General features: G+C 36.3%; 1 protein-coding gene across 1 annotated transcript in view; it reads left to right on the top strand.

The window, feature by feature from the left end:
- Positions 1-21,224, top strand: part of DMD (dystrophin) — a 2,715,231-nt gene that overhangs the window by 1,397,671 nt on the left and 1,296,336 nt on the right. The window contains exon 43 of the mRNA XM_055122927.1: positions 3,862-4,056. Within this exon, the coding sequence (XP_054978902.1) occupies positions 3,862-4,056 (195 nt within the window). The remainder of the gene's footprint in view (positions 1-3,861; positions 4,057-21,224) is intronic.

Genomic DNA, 21,224 nt, shown 5'->3' with positions numbered 1-21,224 from the left:
ATGTAGCTGAGTCAATGTCCAGAGGTAATTGTAGCAAGAAGGCACATATTAGGAGTTATAGACATTCTAATTTCATTTTTTGTGAAGAAAAAATAAGAAAGATTATTGAAATAATACAATATTTACTTCTATTTCTTTGATCACTTTCATTAACCCTAAGAGTTTGTATATTACTAAATGTTCTTCAGAATCTCCCTAAGCCATGTCTGCATAAGAAATAAAAAGAGGTTGCATTGTCCACTTCTGTAAAGTTATACTTATTTCTAAAGATAAGCAGAATGTGCCTATACATCCCCTCCCTAAAGTGTACCAGTTACTGTATATTTTTTTATTTTTTGTTTTTTGTTTTTTTTAATTTTGCTTTTTGGGTCACACCCGATGATGCACAGTGGTCACGGCTGGCTCTGACTCAGGAATTATCCCTGGCAGTGCTCAGGGGACCATATGGGATGCTGGGAATCAAACCTGGGTCGGCTGCGTGCAAGGCAAATGTGCTATCGCTCCATCCCCAGTTACTGTTTCTTTTAGAGTTTTACAGTCAGTTTAAAAGGGCTTCATAATTGGGTCTGGAGTGATAGCACAGTGGGTAGGCCGTTTGCCTTGCACGCGGCTGACCTGGGTTCGATTCCCAGCATCCCATATGGTCCCCTGAGAACCGCCAGGGGTAGTTCCTGAGTGAAGAGCCAGGAGTGACCCCTGTGCATCGCTGGGTGTGACCCAAAAAAGCAAAAAAGCAAAAGGCTTCATTATTAAATAAAAGACAAAAATGTCATTTCTAGAACTGGAACCCAAGTTTCAGTGATGTGAAAAATGAGCATTGAAATAGAAGGCACACAATATTCTCCTGTGTGTTTTCTATTGACATATAAGCAACATAGGGTACTCCCCCTTGATTTGCTGATGTATACTATTATTAATACTTGTGCAGGAAAGGAGGTGCATGAATTGAATCAGAATAGAAGAACCTGTGGTGTCAACTTAACATGGGTTCAAGTGATAAAAGCATAACAATGAAACCCCCAAGAGAAGTGTGCTGTCCATATTCTTAGAGCCCAAGTTCAAAACTGCAAGTGGTGTTCCATCTTGTTTTAAAGAGTTGTACGGCAGTTTTCAAAGTTCTGTAATCAGAATTAATCATAATTGACATAAATTTCATTTTCATGAAAAGTTCCTCTCTACATAACAAAGTAATGTGACCTGCAGCCGCAAAGTATGAATTTTGGGTTTTACACTGTATATCAGGAAGTCAAATTCAAGGCAGTAATCGTAATCGAAAGTGAGTGCATTTCCTCTGCTGTATACCCCCTTCAAAGTAGTTAGGTCTATTTTTCTTGGGATTATTTAATACCGGTTTTTTCAGGCACAGGTGTGAATTTCAGATTGCTGAAAGGAACCCTGATGTAGGTAATAAAGATCAAGCAAACTACATGTCCAAAAAGAAATAGAAAATACAAATTCTTTAGATTCTCCCTTCAAGAAAAAAAATGATAAGGCAGATCTCAGAGTTTTTTGGTATATAGTCTAATAATTTTTTTTAAATGGCAGTTGAAGTGACTGGTGCATATAAGAAAGACAAATGTGCTAACTTAGAAAGGTTTTTTTGAAAACACCAGAGCTACCAATTTAATGGAATGTATGAAGGTAGCAATTTATTTAGTTTGGTTAATTACTACTTTGCTCATTGGCATTATACCTGCTCTGCTAGGTCAGTGGGAATTGCACATTAAAGTGGTCTGATGATTATTTTTTTTAAATTTGTGAAATGTGCATCATTAAAATCATAATCAGTTGAAACTAAAGGTCATTTGAGAAGGGTTGATGCTATATTTCATAATACCTAAAACTTATATAATTTTATGATAAAAATATTACTTTAGGAAATAAACTCTGGGAAATTGGTTGGTTCAAAATGAAGAAATTGAAAATTTGCATTCTAAAAATCTATAGTTCAATCTTATGCATTATCTTCATCAAAAATTCCTCTAAAATTCAAATGCCATGTTCAAAATAAAATTAAAGAGCATTGTGCCAGAACAATAGTGCAGCTAGTAAGGTACTTGCCTAGCAAGTGACTGACCCTGAGTTTGATCCTCAGCATCCCATAAGATGCCCAGCTGACCTGGGTTTGATCCTCAGCATCCCATAAAAATCTCCGAGCTCACCAAGAGTGAACCCAAGAGTAAGCCTTGAGCATCACTGTATTGATAAAAAAAAAACAAGCATGAAAGAATATATGTTATGACTTTGGTCAACGTAGACTCACTAAACCAAACTTGGTGGAAGAAATAATTATGAAATTTAAGCTAATGTGTCTAATTCTGTGAATTTCCAGTGTCATAAATAGACAAAGCATCTAAGTCCAAATAACACTTCTTGGTATGCCATTGATCTAGATTGCTGTAGAAGTTGCAGGAATACATATTCATACCTCAATAAATGTACAATCCACACAAGTACCCACCATGAACAGTCACAACTCTCAAATATCAGTCACCACTGTCAAAGCACAACAATTTAACCTGTAAAAAAGCACAACAATCTGGCACTTAAGGAAGTTAAAGAAAAATAATGCATCAACGAACAAGTTTGTAACTGTGCTTATCATGATGTGGTCTTGGATCCTAAACTCCACTTAATTGCATCACACCTCAATGAATATCCATTCCACACAGCACTCACCACAGAATGTAAGTCACCACTACCCAATACCACTCACAGCTCTCAAAGTGAATGATCTTATTTTTTCACATGTAAGAAGCACAAAAATATTGTGCCTAAGGAAGCTAAAGAAATATAATGCATCAACAGACCAGTTTGTAATTGTAGTCATCATGATGTGGATTTGGTCTTGGATCCTAAACTCCATTTAATTGCATCACTGTGGCAAACAGGGAGGCCTTGTCATCAGGACTGTGGTAATAAATGGTTATGTGGCATGCTTATTGTCAGAACTCCTCCAGAGACCCTGCCGAGGCAAACCTCAGCTGACCCCATCAACAGGCAGGTGGCAGTTGATCAATTTAAAACGAAGTTACTGAGAAAAATAATTTCAATTACCAGAGTTTTGCTGCTTACAGTGTAGACAGGATAGAGCAGAGGTCATCTGTCTTTTTGAATTTGCTTGCCAAATAGTATTTATTTCTTGCTCTTAAAAGGAATAGGGAAAGAGGTACTACTGGCAAAATTTCAAAGGACTTTGATCTCCAAATGTCCATCAAGTCTGGCACTTCAGTGCAAAGTAGTAATACGTGGAGGAAGGAGAAAAGGCTACGGGGTCCCTTGGAATATCAAATTTTCTGCTCTGATGAGAATGTGTATTTTTGTTTGTCCTATTCAACTCTTGGCTTGTTCATTAGCTTAACCGGAACCTAGCATCAAAGAAAAGAGCTGGAATCTGGGGTGTTTAATAGAAAGGTACTACAAGCTAGTAACGCTTTGAGTCCTTTGTTCCTCAAGCACCACCAAGGGGGATGTCTAGGAGAGATCCCTTTGGTCTGAATATACATACACAGACAACCCATTCCATTCTACCCTTGGGTTTTCAGAAATCTTATTTTAAAATTTTAAAAGTGTGGTGTACCATATCATTTTCTTAGGGCAAAACTAGCCATCTAATCAACTTATGTCTTTTGATCTTGCATTGATGTGCTAATGTGCAATGCTTCTCTTAAAAAAATGCCTCTAATGCTTTCTGAAAAGAAGAGCATATATAAAACCTTAACCTAGTTACAAGTCTTAACTTCTTGTAGCTTTTATCTGCTTTCAGCCCCCCTGTGAGCAATAAGCTGGAATCTATGTAAACTGGCAGTCTTTTCATTATTGGGTAGCTAAAAGAGTTGTTCTTTTGTATATCTGTATTAGCACACAGTCCAGGAAGAAACTGTGACCGTGATGACAGAAGACATGCCTTTGGAAGTTTCTTATGTGCCTTCTACTTTACTGACTGAGATCATGCATGTCTCACAAACCCTATCTGAATTGGAAGAACAACTGAATGCTCCCGATCTCTGTGCTAAAGAGTTTCAAGATCTCTTTAAGCAAGAGGAGTCACTGAAGGTAAAAGCAAAGTTATTTTCTTTCATTTTTTTGCTTCATAAGATGATTGTTTTGATAATTTTGGTACCAAACTAATTGACTTAAATGTATGCCTTGAAGGTCATTCAACTTGCACTTGGAAAGCCTATTTTTAAATAAAAGTGTATTGATAGAGGTCAATTTAATGCTGTAAATTACAGATGTAATTCTGAAAATAATTTATTGAATGGCAAGTTCTAGAAACTAGGATAGAAAGGCAATTAGAAGAGCTATTTAAATATTTAATGATTAGACTTTCTAAGTCAAATAATATACACACAAGCACACAGCAGTTACATGTGAATTGAGGGAGTTAAAGACTCAAAAAACAGTTTTGATGTAGAGGGTTTTTTTCCCACTTAGTATATACCTTTTGTCTTCATAAAAGGGGAAATTACATGAGATTTATATTATATACATTTATGTATCATATGTCATATTAAATTATTGTATTGTAATATATGTATATATATATATATATATATATATATATATATATTGCTTTTTGAGTCACACCTGGCGATGCACAGGGGTTACTCCTGGCTCTGCACTCAGGAATTACCCTTGGCGGTGCTCAGAGGACTATATGGGATGCTGGGAATCGAACCCAGGTTGGCCGCGTGCAAGGCAAACGCCCTACCCGCTGTGCTATCACTCCAGCCCCTGTACTATAATTTTTGATCTTGCATTTTACATTCAAAATTAAATATAGGATCACTAGTATTTCTGAATGCAAATATCATAAGTTTATAGGCATAATATAAGTTTTCTTTCAACAGCTATTATCTAAAAGAGTGTGTGTTCTAGATAATTGTCTTCATAAGTATGTAAGTAAATCTATTTGTTTTGTAAATATGAGTGTCAGAAGTTAAATAACTTGAGCTTGCTAATTTTTTAACTCTGTCTCTTTTGCGGGGGGTTAGGGAACAAACCTAGAGATTCTCAGAGATCACCTGTGGCTCGGTGCTCAGGGGTCACTCATGACAGTGCTCAGCAAACCACAAGTGGTCTCAAGAATTGAACCCAGGTTGATTTTGTGCAAGGCAAGCCTTAGCTGCAATGTTGTCCCTCTGATATGACTTTGACATCTTACATCAAATAAGCTATAAACTATATACTAAGTACAGCACAGCAGGTGGGGTATTTGCCTTGCACGCGGCCAACCCGGGTTCATTTCCTCTGCCCCTCTCGGACAGCCCAGCAAGCTACCAAGAGTATCTTGCCTGCACGGCAGAGCCTGGCAAGCTACCCGTGGCATATTTGATATTCCAAAAAAAAAAACAGTAATAGCAAGTCTCACAATGGAGACATTACTGGTGCCTGCTTGAGCAAATCGATGAGCAACGGGTTGACAGTGACAGTGGCACAGTGATACTAAAATAAGAGCTTCATGGGTCCATGGACATACTCCATCCATTTTTTATGGTGCTATTTTATTACTCTCTGATGAAAAAGTCACAAATCTTGCAAGTACAAAGAAGAAATGTAGTCCTGTAAGCTGGTAAAGGGACATGCCAGCAGACTTGCCTTTATTTGCTTGAATTCATTTCTTCTGACAGTGCAGTTTCTAAGTTCATCATTGTCATTCAACATGGAAATCATTGCCAGTGAGCTAGAATTTATTTATTCCTTCCCATGTTCATGAACATATGGGTCACAGCAGCAGTCACCCCAAACTTACCAACCGAGTAGTTTGTCTTCAAACCTCTTAAACCGGCACATTTAAAATGATGGCCTCTGGCTATGTTCATAACAAAGCTTTTGTTCATTCAGACATACTTAACAATATTACAACTGACACCAATTTGAGGCTATTGATTACTAGGGTACATGAAAAGGCACCGTTGCAGGTTAAATTTAGCTGAATTCTTGAATCCCCACTTGTGCAGTTATAGTCATAATTCCAACTCACTCCATAGTTCTTGTAGCAGGCAAATGGGCTTCCAACCTTCGTGGAATTCTTCAAGGGGGATAGTTTTGATCTCTCTTTTCAATGAATATGTATATCCTCTTAAAGGCATTCATCATTGTCATTATCCAGTAGTAAAAATAGAAAAGCAGCACATAAATTGTACAGCTGCTGGTTGGAAAGGTTTGAAATTAAATTGTGGTTGATTTTATCCCTGACATATTTGCATGAATCAAATTACAAAACTGTAGTAGGTATCACTGTGGTTTAACATACAGATTTCTAGAAAGCATGATGTAATGCAAATAATGTATAATATACTAAAATAATTACTTTCTCAACCAGATGCAGCTAATTTAGTATATCTGATTTCTATAGATTTTTTTTTGGAGGGTGGGCTTTTGGGGCCACTCCTGATAGTGCTCAGGGCATACTCCTGGGTCTGTTCTCGTGTACCACTTCTGGTAGGACTAGGGGACCATATCAAGCAGCAGGGATCGAATCCAGTTGACTGTTTGCAAGACATATCCCCTGTCCATGGTACTATACTTCCAGCTTTTCTGTAGATTATTGACATTAAAAACTGCCTATTATTTTATCAGGACTAAGCAGATAAAACCTATTTACATGTGAAAATATACGTCTAAAAGTAATACATTAAGTTATCTAGTAAGGTATTTCTTGAAACATACAAATGATTGATATTTATTATGCTCAAGGCAATGACAGTACTGTAAGTCAGTTGATCATTTCATTCATACTGCATGCATGATAGTGTCAACATTTTGAAATAAGTTAAATTTGTTAGACATTTAATCACCATTAAAAGTCACTTGTACTTTATTTGTATCACTGTATCACTGTATCCCACTTGCTCATAGATTTGCTTGAGCAGACACCAGTAACGTCTCCATTGTGAGACTTGCTATTACTGTTTTTGGCATGTTGAATATGCCACGGGTAGCTTGCCAGGCTCTGCCGTGTGGATGGGATAATCTTGGTAGCTTGCCAGGCTCTCCGAGAGGGGCGGAGGAATTGAATCCCGTCAACTGCGTGCAAGGCAAATTCCCTACCCGCTGTGCTATCACTCCAGCCCACTTGATTTGTAAGGAAACAAAATTATCAAAAAAATTGATAAAATATTTTATTTTCTAAGTTAAATAACATTGCCTTAATGTTTGCCATGAAAATAGAAATGTAAAATAAGCAGGAGGAGAAATGGGGTTGGCAAGAGGGGGCAAAGTCAAACTGCTGTTCCTTGAGTATTGCATTTCCATTATGAATAGTGAATGAGTTCTAGTTATATTTTCTGCGACATTATACCTTTGAGTGACAGTAATCTGCATACACTCATAATATTTCTGAGTGTCTGGTGATGGAGTTGCTCAGGGAGTGAGTATAACATATACAACTTCTAGCTTTCATCCCCACATCATTTGAAGAAAATAAAACAGTAGCTATACATCATAACCTAAGCATATATATTAGTAAATTGTCAGGATAAGTGGATATCCCATTTTCATGTAACAATAAAAATGGACAAGATACAAAGAATAAAGTGTGGGCTTAGCCAATTTTACCATCACATTTTTAGATTTCTTAAGATTTTAGCCTTGGTAAAACCATTCATATTTTTGGAACCTTGTATTAGAAAAACAAGTGATTCATTTAGGAGGCCCAGGAGAAATCACTTCTCTGAAGACCTAAATATACTTGGTTTAATTAAGAATTTCTGTTCTATGGGTAGGTGATATTCCTGGAGCCTCATCCACACCTCTTTGTACTGAATATTTTCTCACTCTGCAAAAATAATGCTAACTATAAGCTCCTGGTACTTTGTCTTAGGCCTCTCTTTAGTCATCATAACAAAATATGTCAAGGAATTGCCTCCTTGAAATGCCAAGCAAACCTCAAACAATAGCAGGTGGCTGCTGGTGGGTAAATGCCACTGCTGTTTCAGTGGTATGTTCCATGTTCTGCACTTTGACCGGAAGTTGGCTAGATGAAATGAGACCTCTTGGATACACTAGCCCTTCCTCATCGAACACTCTTTAGTGGCTCCTTCTGATACTCTTCCCACTCCCTGGCCGGCTTTGGAGGATTATTCTCATGTAAATTGCTTGCATTGGCAATCTGGTCTGAGAATCTGTAGGAGAACACAATATAGCATGTGTTTCAAATAATTAATAACAGCTATACTATTTAGTTGATGCATACACATAGAAATCTGGCCAAATGCTCCATGTGACTTGGTGTGGCATTTTCCAGTGACTGCTGCTGCACTCACAGAATGCCTTAATTTCTCCCTAGGCCATAAGGAGAACCTTTGGAGCATTGCTTAAAATAAGGATGAAAACTAAGTTTATTATTTGCACTAATAATAACCAAATTTGAACCAAATTTTGGCACACCTAACCATCTAAAGATGTTAACCCATTTAAGACTCCCGCAACTCTCTGAAGTATGTAGAGCAAGTACATTCATTGTAGAGAGGATTAAAGTGAGAAATGTAAAGTTACTTGACAAAGTTGATAGAACTAGTATTTGTGCAGATGGATGTGAAGCCAAGCAGATCCATGCTGATACTATTCTATGCCATCTTTCATGAGCTGTTTCTCAGGTACTTACGTTAAAACAAGGGAATTAAGCTTGCTATTAATACCAACAACAGCAACAATGAATACTAGGTCATTCACAGGCTAGTGCTGAGGGCTCTCACGTCCAGTTCATAGGAAAACATTCTGCATGCTTAATATCACTGAATCCATTGTGGCTTAAAATAAGTCCTATGGAAATATAGGAGGAATAAAGGGAAAAAGAGAAAATTCAAGCAGGAATAAGGAGGAAAAAATGTTCAGCATAAACTTTCAAATATCTTGGACAAGAGAGATAATATAGGAGGTAAGGTAACCAGGTTGATTCCTGGTAATGAATGTAGTGCCTTGAGTAACTTCAGGCATGGTCTCTGAGCACAGAACCCAGAGAAACCCCAGAGCAAAGCTGGGTGTGAGCCAAAACAACACAAGAAACAAAGGAACAGAAAAAATATGTAAATAAGCAAATGATGTCCATAAAATATAAATAAAACAATGAAATAACACTAAGAGAAAACACAAATAGTATAGAGAATGGGTTAAACATAGTATAGTAAATGGCAAATATTAAAATTAAGACAACAAAGTAATTGTGTATTCATCAAATTGTAAAAAAATAAATTTGTCTTCACACTACTGGTTAAAAAAGAAGGCAGGCCTCATTCAGCCTCAGTGGTACTGGGGAGAGATTGTTGTTGACTGAAAAATCTAGACTGTATTATGCAAAGTCACTTAATCTTTCTGACTGCTTCAGCTTTCATATTGGCTCTGTGATAAAAGCAATTGTTAGGGGAAATTATTAATCAAAGGAGTGAAGAGGCATTAATTCAAAAATATGTATTACATCCTTACTGTTTTCCAGACATTACTGTAAGTACTTAAGAACAGTGAACAAAACCGAGGGACCTTGCCCTCACATCACTTTTATTATTGGATTGGGAGACAATTCTAAGCAAAACAAATCACCATGCCATAGTGTGTATTTAAAGATGATGCATATTATAGAGAAGAGCAATTAGGGTTGGGTCAGATGGCATACATAGCACAGCAGGAGTTGGGATTGCCATTTTAGATACGGTAGAAAGGACATTTGAACCAAGATCTGAAGAAAGTAAGGAAGTAGGCCTCAAAGTCAGCCTTGCTGACTGGGTAAACGTGAGCAGTGCTAGAAGGGAACCTCACCTATCCCAAGGTAGCAGGGAGAGAGGGGAACCGGGCACAAGAACTAAAGTATCTACTAGATTGTGAGGTTCGGAGGGTGTATTGTCCAGACTCCCTTTCACTCTGAGAGAGAGCCGTGGCAGGATGTTGCAACAGTGATTCACATGATTCGATTTCCATTTTAACAATATCAGACTGGCTGCAAGGTCAAAAACAAAAGGACCAAGCGTCAAAGGTGGAAGAGGTATCGAGTTTGGGAAATGTTTCCAAAACAGCTTCATTTCCATGGTTCCACCAACACTTGATAATGGATATAAAAATACCCATTCCAGGACCGGACAGATAATAAAGGAACTAAGGTACATTCCTTGTGTGCAGTCCAACAGGTTCCATCTCCGGCTCTGCATGTGGCCCTGCAAGCAGTACTAGGAATATTCCAAAAATTAAAAATAAAAGAAATAAAAGTAAAGGACTCGTTCTTGGCAGATTTGGCCTTTTGGAGAATTTGGGGTTGCATTCCATGTGACAGAAAATCCCATGAGGGCTGGAAGACTTTTTTCTCGTTCATCCTTTTTTGTTTGTCTTTCATACTCCAGGCCTGCCTGGAAGCAACATCCACCTTTGTTCCCTGATGAACACCTTTCTCCTTTGGATTCTGTTTCATGGCATTAAAGCAATTTAATTCAAGTGATTTTATATTGCCAATCAGTTGAATGAAAAAATAAAACCTTTAATGAGGAACATGGCCATGGCGTTTTCAAAAATTTTGCTCTACAAGGGATATTGGAGATAGAGGGAATATAATATACAAATTGCAACAAAATACCCGAAGGAAAATAAATATTCCTGAACACATTCTAATAATAAATATATTATAGATATAGTTCTAAAATTTCACCAATTTGAAGATATTCCCGAAAAAAATATATCATTATTCTAAATTATATAACCTTGGATAATATTAAATAATGGATTGCGAACACATTTTGAATTCAACTTAAATTTTCTAATGGAATACTTTGGTGCATTGAAAATTTGGACAATTTTTTATTGATATAATACCACTTTGCATAGATTGATCTTTTAGATAATATATATTGCATTTTGAGGAATGTTATCATTTAGTGATTAATTTTCTAGGGGAAATCATATTTTTAACAAGCACATTTATTTTGATAAAAATATAATTTCTGGGTTTGGAGCAATAGCACAATGAGTAGGGCATTTGCCTTGCTTGCAGCTGACCCCGGTTTGATTCCCAGCATCCCATATGGTCCCCCAAGTATTTCCAGCAGTAATTCTTGAGTGCATGATCCAAGAATAACCCCTGTGCATCGCTGGGTGTTACCCAAAAAGCCAAAAAAATGAAATATAATTTCTTCACTGCTTTTATTATTTGGAACTTAGTTGTTCAATTCACTGTTTATATTTGTGAATTGTTTTACAAATGGGAATTATGTGGGCATTTACATCTCACTTCAGTCATTTCTATAGTGCCTCAGTCTTGGTTTCTCTTAAAGTGAAGACATTTTAAGTATTTGCTGTATTAATATCACAGTTCAAATTGATATGTCTATGGTGCAATTTTTCCTTTATATTTTATTTCTCTATTTTAGTTATTTTATTTATTTTTAAAAATATCTTATTTAATTAAAAGAACATGAATTACAACATTATTGATAGCTGAGTTTTAGGTATATAATATTTCAACAGCAATCCCACGACCATTGTCAACTTTCCTATACCAGAGTTGTGGTATCTCTCTTTTAGAGGAATTACTCATTTCTCCCATCCACAATTTTATCAGTTGTCTTTGACGTTGTCTGACTTCACCTCCCATGCTATAATTTACTTCCATCTTTGCTAAAATGTACTTTAAAAATTTATTCCTACTGCTTCCATTCTCCGAGCAAGGCTTTTTCTTGTTAGTCCCCATTTTATAAATTCTGCAAGTCTCAAACTTTCACTTTAAAACTTAATTCCCAAGACTGGTAAGAATTTTGAGATTGCCCTTTAGCTGTGGGGAGGTTTCCTTCTATGTACAAACTGTTCTAGCTGTTCTTGGACCACTTACATTGTCATTTTTGATAAGTGGTATATAATTACTGATTTGCTATTTATGCGAGGACAGTGCATCATCCTATAGAGACGATTTTGCCCCATATCTAGATTTGTCGTTAGAAGGTGATTTTCACATGTGGACCATAAACCATGCAGGGAAAAAAAAATCAAAAGGGCAACTTACAATGGAACCTCTAAAAATAACTTTTAAAATTTCTTTAGAAGCTTGAGAAAATCTAATTAATAAGTACTTTAATGTCCTTTGATTGAACACTTGTCCCAATTTGATATGTCATTAATGTAGTACTTGGTAGCTGGATGGGACGTAAGGAGGATAAGAATTAGATTTATATAGGGTGTTGCCTTCATCTGTCAGATAAAGACAAATTCCAGAGAGTGAAAATGAACTGGAGTCTTTGGTCCTCCAATTTCTCTTTTTCAATTTTAAGATAGATCTCCTTCCCAACGGCAGCTGTCACAACAGCTACTAATGGGTTTCTCTAATCCTTTTTTCTTAGAAATGAAAGTTGTGTGCTCTTCTGTTAACCAAGTTACAAAGTGTCTCAAGGCATTTTTGTTTGCTAAAACTGCTTAGAGCTATTATTTTCCCCTTCTCTAAATATAAAAACAATAGTGCAGGACTTTATAAATCTAAACTCTTCTAGGCATATGCTTAAATGTATGCATGTCCATTGAAGTACAGTTCTATATTTTAAGAAGGTGCGTCAAGGACAAGGAAAGAATCCTCACCACTTGCAGCCGGTTTCACATGAACCATTTGTTTCTTCAAACCGATTCCCTTTGGTAACTATCTTCCATCATATACACAACCAAAAGGAAGAAACAATAGTGGCTTGTTTTTCTGGTTCCCCTCTGTGTCCATCACACCTAGAACAACATCTGTCACCTAGTGGGTACTCTAGGCATATCTGCTGAGTGAATGAATTATATTCCAGAACTTCCAGATATGACTCTCTTATTGAAGAGAACAGAGTGTTGTTAATCTTTTCAGAGTCAAGGGTAAACCCAAATAAAAGCCTTTCTAAAAGGCTCTTTTTAAGAGCCCCTAGAACAGTATATCCTAACATACAGGATTAAGTCATCCAGATATGTAGATCCCAATGATATACATATGTATACCAGCATGGATACATTAACTGTAGTTTCTTACAGACTGAATTTTATTTATTCATTGACCACTCCAGATGGTGATCAGGGCTTACCCCTGGCCCTGTGCGCAGGAATCAATCCTGGCAGGTGATTGAACCCAAGTTAGCCTCATGCAAATTAAGCACCCTGCTGGCTGTATAATTGCTCTGATCCTCATACAACTGCATTATACATCAATTCTTTATTTTATTTATTTATTTATTTATTTATTTATTTATTTATCTATTATTTATTTATTTTTTGCTTTTTGGATCACACCCGGCGATGCACAGGGGTTACTCCTGGCTCTGCACTCAGGAATTACCCCTGGCAGTGGTCAGGGGACCATATGGGGTGCTGAGTGCAAGGCAAACGCCCTTCCCGCTGTGCTATCGCTCCAGCCTCAACATCAATTCTTTATAAAAGTCAGATGTAGTTAAAATATTCATAGTATTGCTCACAAACACTGAAATTGTGCTATTTGGATAGGAGAAGTAGTAGAGAGGTTGGCAAATAACTGAGCATAATCCTAAAGGGCTTAGATTACATACTGAATCTGACCCATATAGTTATGCCCTCAGACATGTCACATGAAAATTATTTGAAATTCCAGCAGTGAAAGTATCTGAGTCCATTTAGCAGTAATATTGTATGAAGAAAAATAATGTAGGTTTTTGCATAAAATGCTTACAAAATGCATAATTACATAAATATCAAATGTTAAAAAATTCAGTCTTCAGATACCAACCAAATCTGAAAAAAATATTATAAATTAAATTCCTACGTTACTTATGTTAAATGATCTTTAGGAGTAGCATAAACCTTATAAAATTTGATTTCTACATAAAAATTAAATTAACTTAACATGAAATATGTGTAAACTTATTTCCAGATTCATCTTATAGTTTAAAGGTATAAAGGAAGTTTATAGTAGAAGAAAATAATAAAAGTATGCTTAAAGCATTTGCATTAGAAAAAAGCTCCTATTTGAAAATCTTACATATTTTTAAATGCTTTACTATACTTCAAATACAAGTATTACTCATTCAGAAAATATAACTTTCCTTCAATTGGTGTAGGTGCCAGATAACTCACTTTTATGCATTTTATCAGTTCCTCTTAAAGTACAGAAATGTAAACTACAAGTAATTACAACTTTCTGTTACCAAGAATAGTCTTTCCTAGTTTTTGTTGTTCTTGTTATTTATCTGAGATTGTGTTTTTAAAAGAAGTTTGTTAAAGTCATTTATTTGTTTGTCATATTTCAACACTTTGAAATATTTTTTCTCTAATTTCAAAATCATGACTTGAACTGGTAAAAAGTGAAGAAATGTTTAATACATTCCCTCTTAGAGGTGATTTTTTTCACTCTTTGTTTTTGTTTTTTTTTTTGCTTTTTGGGTCACACCCGCCGATGCACAGAGGTTACCCTGGCTTTGCACTCAGGAATTACTCCTGGCGGTTCTCAGGGGACCATATGGGATGATGGGATTCGAACCCGGGTTGGCTGTGTGCAAGGCAAACGCCCTACCCGCTATGCTATTACTCCAGCCCCAGAGCTGATTATTTTGTATTGTTTATTTTCCTGTTGTATTTCTTTTACCATTTTAGAGTCTATATTCATTTTTTCCTAATTTTTTAATCACAAGAGGTAATACCATATTAACATTCAGTTGAGCCTTATAAGTTGAAACAAGGTATGCCAAATTTTCAAATACTGGAAAATTTAAACAGTGCAATCAAATATAGTCACCTTTTCCTAAGTTTTATTGGTGAAAAATATTCTACAAAAAATTAAACTCAAGGTTATAAATCACATTAAATTAATAGTATTTTCACATATTTCCATATTTTATTTGCTAAAATTTAGATAAAAGACCAGCTGTTGTCACCAAAAGGGAAGTATACAGAACAAGGGAATTGAGAAGATTGTTAGGGTCTTGCTTCTGTGTGTAGTATTTTGTTTTGTCTTATTTAAAATTTTTCTTAAAGGTACGCTTGTAGGTTTTAAATCTTCATATGCAAGAGTGATAACTGCATTTCTATCTCATATAATTCCTTGTCATGGAAGCCACACTCTTCAAACATCAATACTATTGATCATTTATAAAATAGTAGCAATTGCCAAATGTTTTCTCAAGTAGTGTACTGGATTTTTCATTTGTATAGACTTAAATGTGTTCTTGTCTAATCATTACCTTTGCACTTCATCCCTAGACCCTAAGTTTCTTTTCAAAGCAGTAAGATGCTCATGGTTGCAAAAAGAAGGCAAATTAGTACAAAGTGGACAAAGCAGTTCATCCTCTCCTTATTTTCCAATTTCTTGATTGTAATCAGATTTTTTGATTTCCCTGCATTGTGATATTGCCTTAGATATTTTTTTGCCATAAAACATACTTTTACTTTACTCAATCATATAAGATATAAATCATGCCCTGGTGTCCTGAAAGCATAGAATGCTATACATGAATATTTAATGAAGAACAAAGTGTTTGCTTCTACATGCCTTTATTTGCCATGAAGGTGCTATGTGTAAAAACCATTCTGTCAAGACTTTATGAAAATGATTCACACCATGTATAACTGAGTGCAAAATTTGCCTCCCATGTGACATGGTTTCAATTTGCTTGGGGCTGATAGATTAGACTTAATCTTTGAGGAATTGTTGGAGCAGTGAACTGAACTACAAGTTTTTGTTTTTGTTTTTGAGCTTGTTGAGTCTCTCTGAAGTCTGGGTATCATAGACTTTCAGGATTCTGAATGAAGAACTTTGCTTTTAGGTAACAGCATAACTGTGAGGAAACCATGGAGCAACTTAGCCTATAAATGCCTAAGAATTGTCCTTCCACTATTTAACAGCTAAACAACCAGTGTGTGGCTGAAAAAGGAATAGCAGGAGTCTAGCCGGAAAGCTTACAATCTATGTTGGAGCATGACTATATCAACAGTGGTTCAGAAAACATTGTCATAAATTTCAAGGTTCAGTGGAGTTTTGTATAAGGGTTAACATTCAGAGCTGCAACTGAACTTTTTACTTCAAACTAACATATGTGAAGGCCCAACTACTGCATGTTACCCTCCAAAACAGTATACACTCATAAATATTGGCACCAGTTAAACACATATGCCATAGTTTAACATACGGGTTAGAAAGCTATAATGATAGGGAATTGACTAACTTGCTCTGTATTTTTTTTAATTTTCATTAATGAATCAACATGAGGTACAATTACAAACTTATGAACTTTCATGTTTGCATTTGGTTTACATCCCTCCACCAGTGCCCATTCCCCTCCACCAATGTTCCCAGTATCTCTCCCACCCCCCATCCCAACCCCCATCACTCCACCCTGCCTCTGTGGTAGGGCATTCCCTTTTGTTCTCTCTCCTGTTGAATGTTGTAGTTTGCAATAGGTAACCTCACTGGAGTTCTACTCTAGGTCTGGTGTCTGTTCTTCACTGTATTGTATAACCTCTTGATGCTGCAAAGTCTCTCCAATTCAGAGAAACCATGTTAATAACGGTAAAATTTTGCATCAAAGATATTTTCTTAGGGAATAGCAAAGATGTTGTCCTTCAGAAACCAGAACTATTATTGCCAAGGCTGGGTGTTCCTTAATTGGGCAATATGGATAGTGGATTTATATATAGACATATTTCCCATTCTACTTGTAGGATTCATTTGTGCCAAGGAAATATTTAGGCCATGGGATAGTTGAGAGTATCCAAAGAGGTAATGATAGAGGAAAATATATCTCATGAGGGAACAAGAGAAAATAGCCATATTCTGTGAACACATGTGGAAAAAAACATAAGAGATCATCCCCAATGATTCTGAAATTAAATCTTTAGCTGAAAAAATTTCGTTCCTCCATTACTCTAATCACTTCCCTTTTCTTCCTTCCCTTAATTTGCTTTATTTCAATCACTTTCTTTCCTTCCATCCATTTTAAATAAATGAACTTTTAAGTTTATTGAATATTCATAGAGTTTATAGAATAGGTTATGTGTACATCCAGTCATCTCTGATAACCACAAGGATTAGTGTAATATTTTAAACTTACCATGTAAAAACTAAAAATATACTAAACCTTGTACCTAATATACTCATGCAATTTTTTAACTTTACAACTAAATGCACCTCCATTTTTATAGCTGTTTTATGTAAAAATTGAATTCGCCCTTGAATCATCTACCAACTCAAATGCAATTGGCCAGAACCTATTTACTCTATCTTTATGTATATTTTGTTGGATAATATTCCCTCAATAATAATCATCCAGAAATGAAATTACAGAATTCCTTTGAAACATCTCATTGTAACTTCACTGAAACACAACTTACTGCTTACTATTTGCTCTTCAGTATTGTAACTCATTGTTGTTTTAAAATGCACTAATGAATTTGTAAAAGTATAATGTGTTTAAAGTTCAGTTCTGCCATAACTCAAATCCAAACTGCTGTATTCCGTCTAGGTGATTCCAGTTGCCTCTTAACCAGTCATCCCTTTCTTTTTATTTGGAAGGGTATTATAAACTTTTACCCCAAGTAGTCATGTTAAAAGTCAGATCATTTCACCTTGTTCTTAGGACCCTTCCAAGTAAACAGAAACATCCTTATTGTGCCCACACATCTCTCTCTGGGGTGCCCACTGATTTTTTTGTTGTTGTTCTGAACTGGGTGTAAAATCTATAAATAATAGCTTCAAGTTCCTTTAAAAAATGATTTGGGGGCCACACCTGGTGCTGATCAGGGCTTATTTTTTGTACACCACTCAGGGATCACTCTAGGTGGGCTGGGGGGACCATATGGGATGCTTGGGATCAAACTCAAGTGGAAGACATGCATGACAATCTTCCTACCTGCTGTACTATCACTCTTCCCCCCTTTCGTGTTCTCTTATCCCCATGGACACTTCAATTTTAACATCTGCCCTGGTCGGATATTTGCTCACCTGATGGGCTCTTTCTTGAGTCTACCTATAACTCTTTCACTTCCCATAGACCTTTGCTTAAAAAACAACTGTTTAATATGGTATTCTTTGTTTGCTCTAAAAATCCCAGCCCTTGCATCATCTCCTATGCAACCTTCTCCCTTACTTTTGTTTTGCTTCCTAATTTTCTTGAAAGTGGTTATGAAATATATTTATTTATTCTGCTTGTTTACATTTTCCTCAGACTTGTGAGGGCAAAGATTTCTATTTCTATCTCAGTATTATATTTCCAGTCCATAGAGCGTGCCTGGTACACGGTGGGTTTTCAACAGATATTTTTGAGTTAGTGAATGAAGACAGAGATAACGCTCTCAGAAAATTAGAGATAAACACGGAGCATAGCAGAGAAAGGTAATACTAGGCAGGCAAGCGCTGTGTGACAAAGATGATAATTAACATTACTGAATGTAGGAGATGAGGAAAAAGGTGCATAGACGAAGCTATTAGTGAGCCAGCAAATAGAAATTTCCTTTAGAACTAAAGTGATTTACCAGTGCTTATAGTCATCTCCTCACATAAGTCATTTTGAGAAATGGAAATGGAAGAATTACCAGAGAGCAATTTTATATTTCTTGAATGAAGCTCATAATACTTCATACAAAAGTGTTATTGTATTATAGAAGTAACTTTTAGATAAAATGCACTAAAACAGCAATAAGTTTTATATAATCTTCTATTTTAACTTATTTTTTGTATATTTGAAATTATGTGGTTTTGTTTTTCAAAGAGGGGTTTTATTCCTATCGAAACACTTTTTACTGGCAAAATATGAAGTAAATATTTTATGTGTAATTTCTAGCTACTTTATTGGAAACATCAAAATTGAAGTCAAAATTGAAAATTAATGTATTATTTAAAAATCTATTAAGACCTTTAACCTCATGATGATGCATTTGAACTTCCCCCCTTTGTTACAGAAAACAACAAAGATGTCTGAGTATTATAGACATTCTCACTTTCAACTTCCTTGTTGTGCATTTTAAGCAATTATGGAGCTGACTTGTACCTTTTGTACCTGAGAGGCCTATTTACAGAACTGAAGAGAAGGTCACCGGAAATCATGCTATATAGAAATGCTAGAAATCATGCTGGCACTTTTCCGTAGTGTTCATAAAACAAACTAGCTGCTAGTAAAAATTACGTTAAATGCTGAACATGTGAGTTAAAACTTGACCCTTAAATATGTGAGGCCCGGAGTTTCATCCCTGGCACAACATCCCCTCCTGCTGAAAATGTGATCCCCCAAATGATGTTTAAAATTCAATATACTTTTATAACATCTTCCTTCCTTCCTTCCTTCCTTCCTTCCTTCCTTCCTTCCTTCCTTCCTTCCTTCCTTCCTTCCTTCCTTCCTTCCTTCCTTCCTTCCTTCCTTCCTTCCTTCCTTCCTTCATTTTCCTTCCTTCCTTCTCCTTCCTTCCTTCCTTCCTTCCTTCCTTCCTTCCTTCCTTCCTTCCTTCCTTCCTTCCTTCCTTCCTTCCTTCCTTCCTTCCTTCCTTTTCCTTCCTTCCTTCCTTCATCTTCCTTCCTTCCTTCCTTCCTTCCTTCCTTCCTTCCTTCCTTCCTTCCTTCCTTCCTTCCTTCCTTCCTTCCTTCCTTCCTTCCTTCCTTCCTTCCTTTTCCTTCCTTGTTATTTGGTTCATACCCAGCAAAGCTCATGGCTTACTCCTGGCTCTCCATTCAGGAATCAGTCCTGCCAGTGCTCAGGAGATCATGTGGGGTGCCTGTGTTTGAACCCGAGTCTTCTGCATGCAGGGCAAATATCTGCTGTACTGTAACTCCAAACCCTATTAGGTTGTTTACATTGAAGATGCTAAAAGTGAGTGCAATTTTCTCAGGTGGCTCTATCCCCTACTGCAGTCCTATTTGGTTTCTACAGCATCTGCTTTGACATTCATACATGGAGGTTTAGCATTTTGCTGGGTAAGAACATGCTCTGTAAATGATACATTCTGAGATCAAGGGACTTGTTGTCACTTTGCATTAAAACAGGTAAAACTGAACAGCTGAAATGTGCCCCGTATGATAGAGAACAGAGCATAGTTAAATTAAGAGTTATTGGAGACCTCGGTCTCAACCTGATTAGTTGGTAAATAGGCTCTTTGTTTGGCTCCCCAGATAAATTGTACGTAGTCTCAGGTTTCTCCTTTTGGCTCATTGAAGGTACTTATTATACAATACTTGTATAAACAAAGTACATTGATGTTAAAATTGTTTACATTATGAATATATTATTTGAAAAATAGTTTCTCTTCTTAAAGGGAGACTCCCATTTATAAATGTTCTTTGTCTCAGAGATGAGGCTTGTGTTTCTGTGCCTTGACTTTCAATGACACCTAATTTAAACTATAATCCTTGAAATAAAAAAAAAAAACATGAATTCATGCAACATAGTTCATCAACTTAGCTTTTTCCTCATTGTTTCTATTCAATTTCCACCCAAAAATTGGGAAAGTAACTTTTCTCTCTAATCTTCCCTCCATTAGTGTATAAACTGGCATTGTAACACTGTATTGTCCCATTGTTCATCAATTTGCTCAAGCGGGCACCAGTGACATCTCCATTGTGAGACTTGTTGTTACTGTTTTTGGCATATCAATACACCATGGGTAGTTTGCCAGGCTCTGCTGTGCTGGCAGGACACTCTACATAGCTTGCCGGGCTCTTTGAGAGGGACAGAGGAATCAAACCCCAGTTGGCCGTGTGCAAGGGAAACACCCTACCCACTGTGCTATTGCTTTGGTCCAAGTTGGGTCCTACTTAATTTATCTATTTCTGAGTCAGTTTTCATAATTCTATTTTATAATAAGAAGAAAGGACTTAAATTATATGATCTGATGTACAAAGGCCTTCCAGTAATTCAAATATCTTTTTTGCAGGCAGAGTGCCTAACAAATGTCTTGTAGAATGGAAATGGGTATTGGAGGGATAAGTTTATAGGGGCATGTCAAAATTAAGAAAAGAGTTAACCAGAATTTGGGTATTTTATCATTTTGCTATTATAATTTTTCAGGTGAGATAGGCACTATTGTGATATAGAACTGGAAATTGTATATTCTATGGTGATTATGGAGATTTTGCTATCACCATAGCAACTACATAGCCCAAAGTTTCATTTTCGGGGGTCAGAATCTATAAAGATCACTTATTTCTAGACAAACTAAAATAGTAAAAAGCTATAAAAGATCTCATCTATGACTTTAAACTATGGAAGCTGCTATGGAATTTTCCTTGTTGCATATACCGTTTTTCTGTGTGCAATGCCTTAGGGAAGAAAGTATGT

Source organism: Sorex araneus, chromosome X (assembly GCF_027595985.1).
Source record: "Sorex araneus isolate mSorAra2 chromosome X, mSorAra2.pri, whole genome shotgun sequence".
Taxonomy (NCBI): domain Eukaryota; kingdom Metazoa; phylum Chordata; class Mammalia; order Eulipotyphla; family Soricidae; genus Sorex; species Sorex araneus.
The sequence above is the reverse complement of the archived record's forward strand: the minus strand, read 5'-3'. Positions and strand labels throughout refer to the sequence as shown.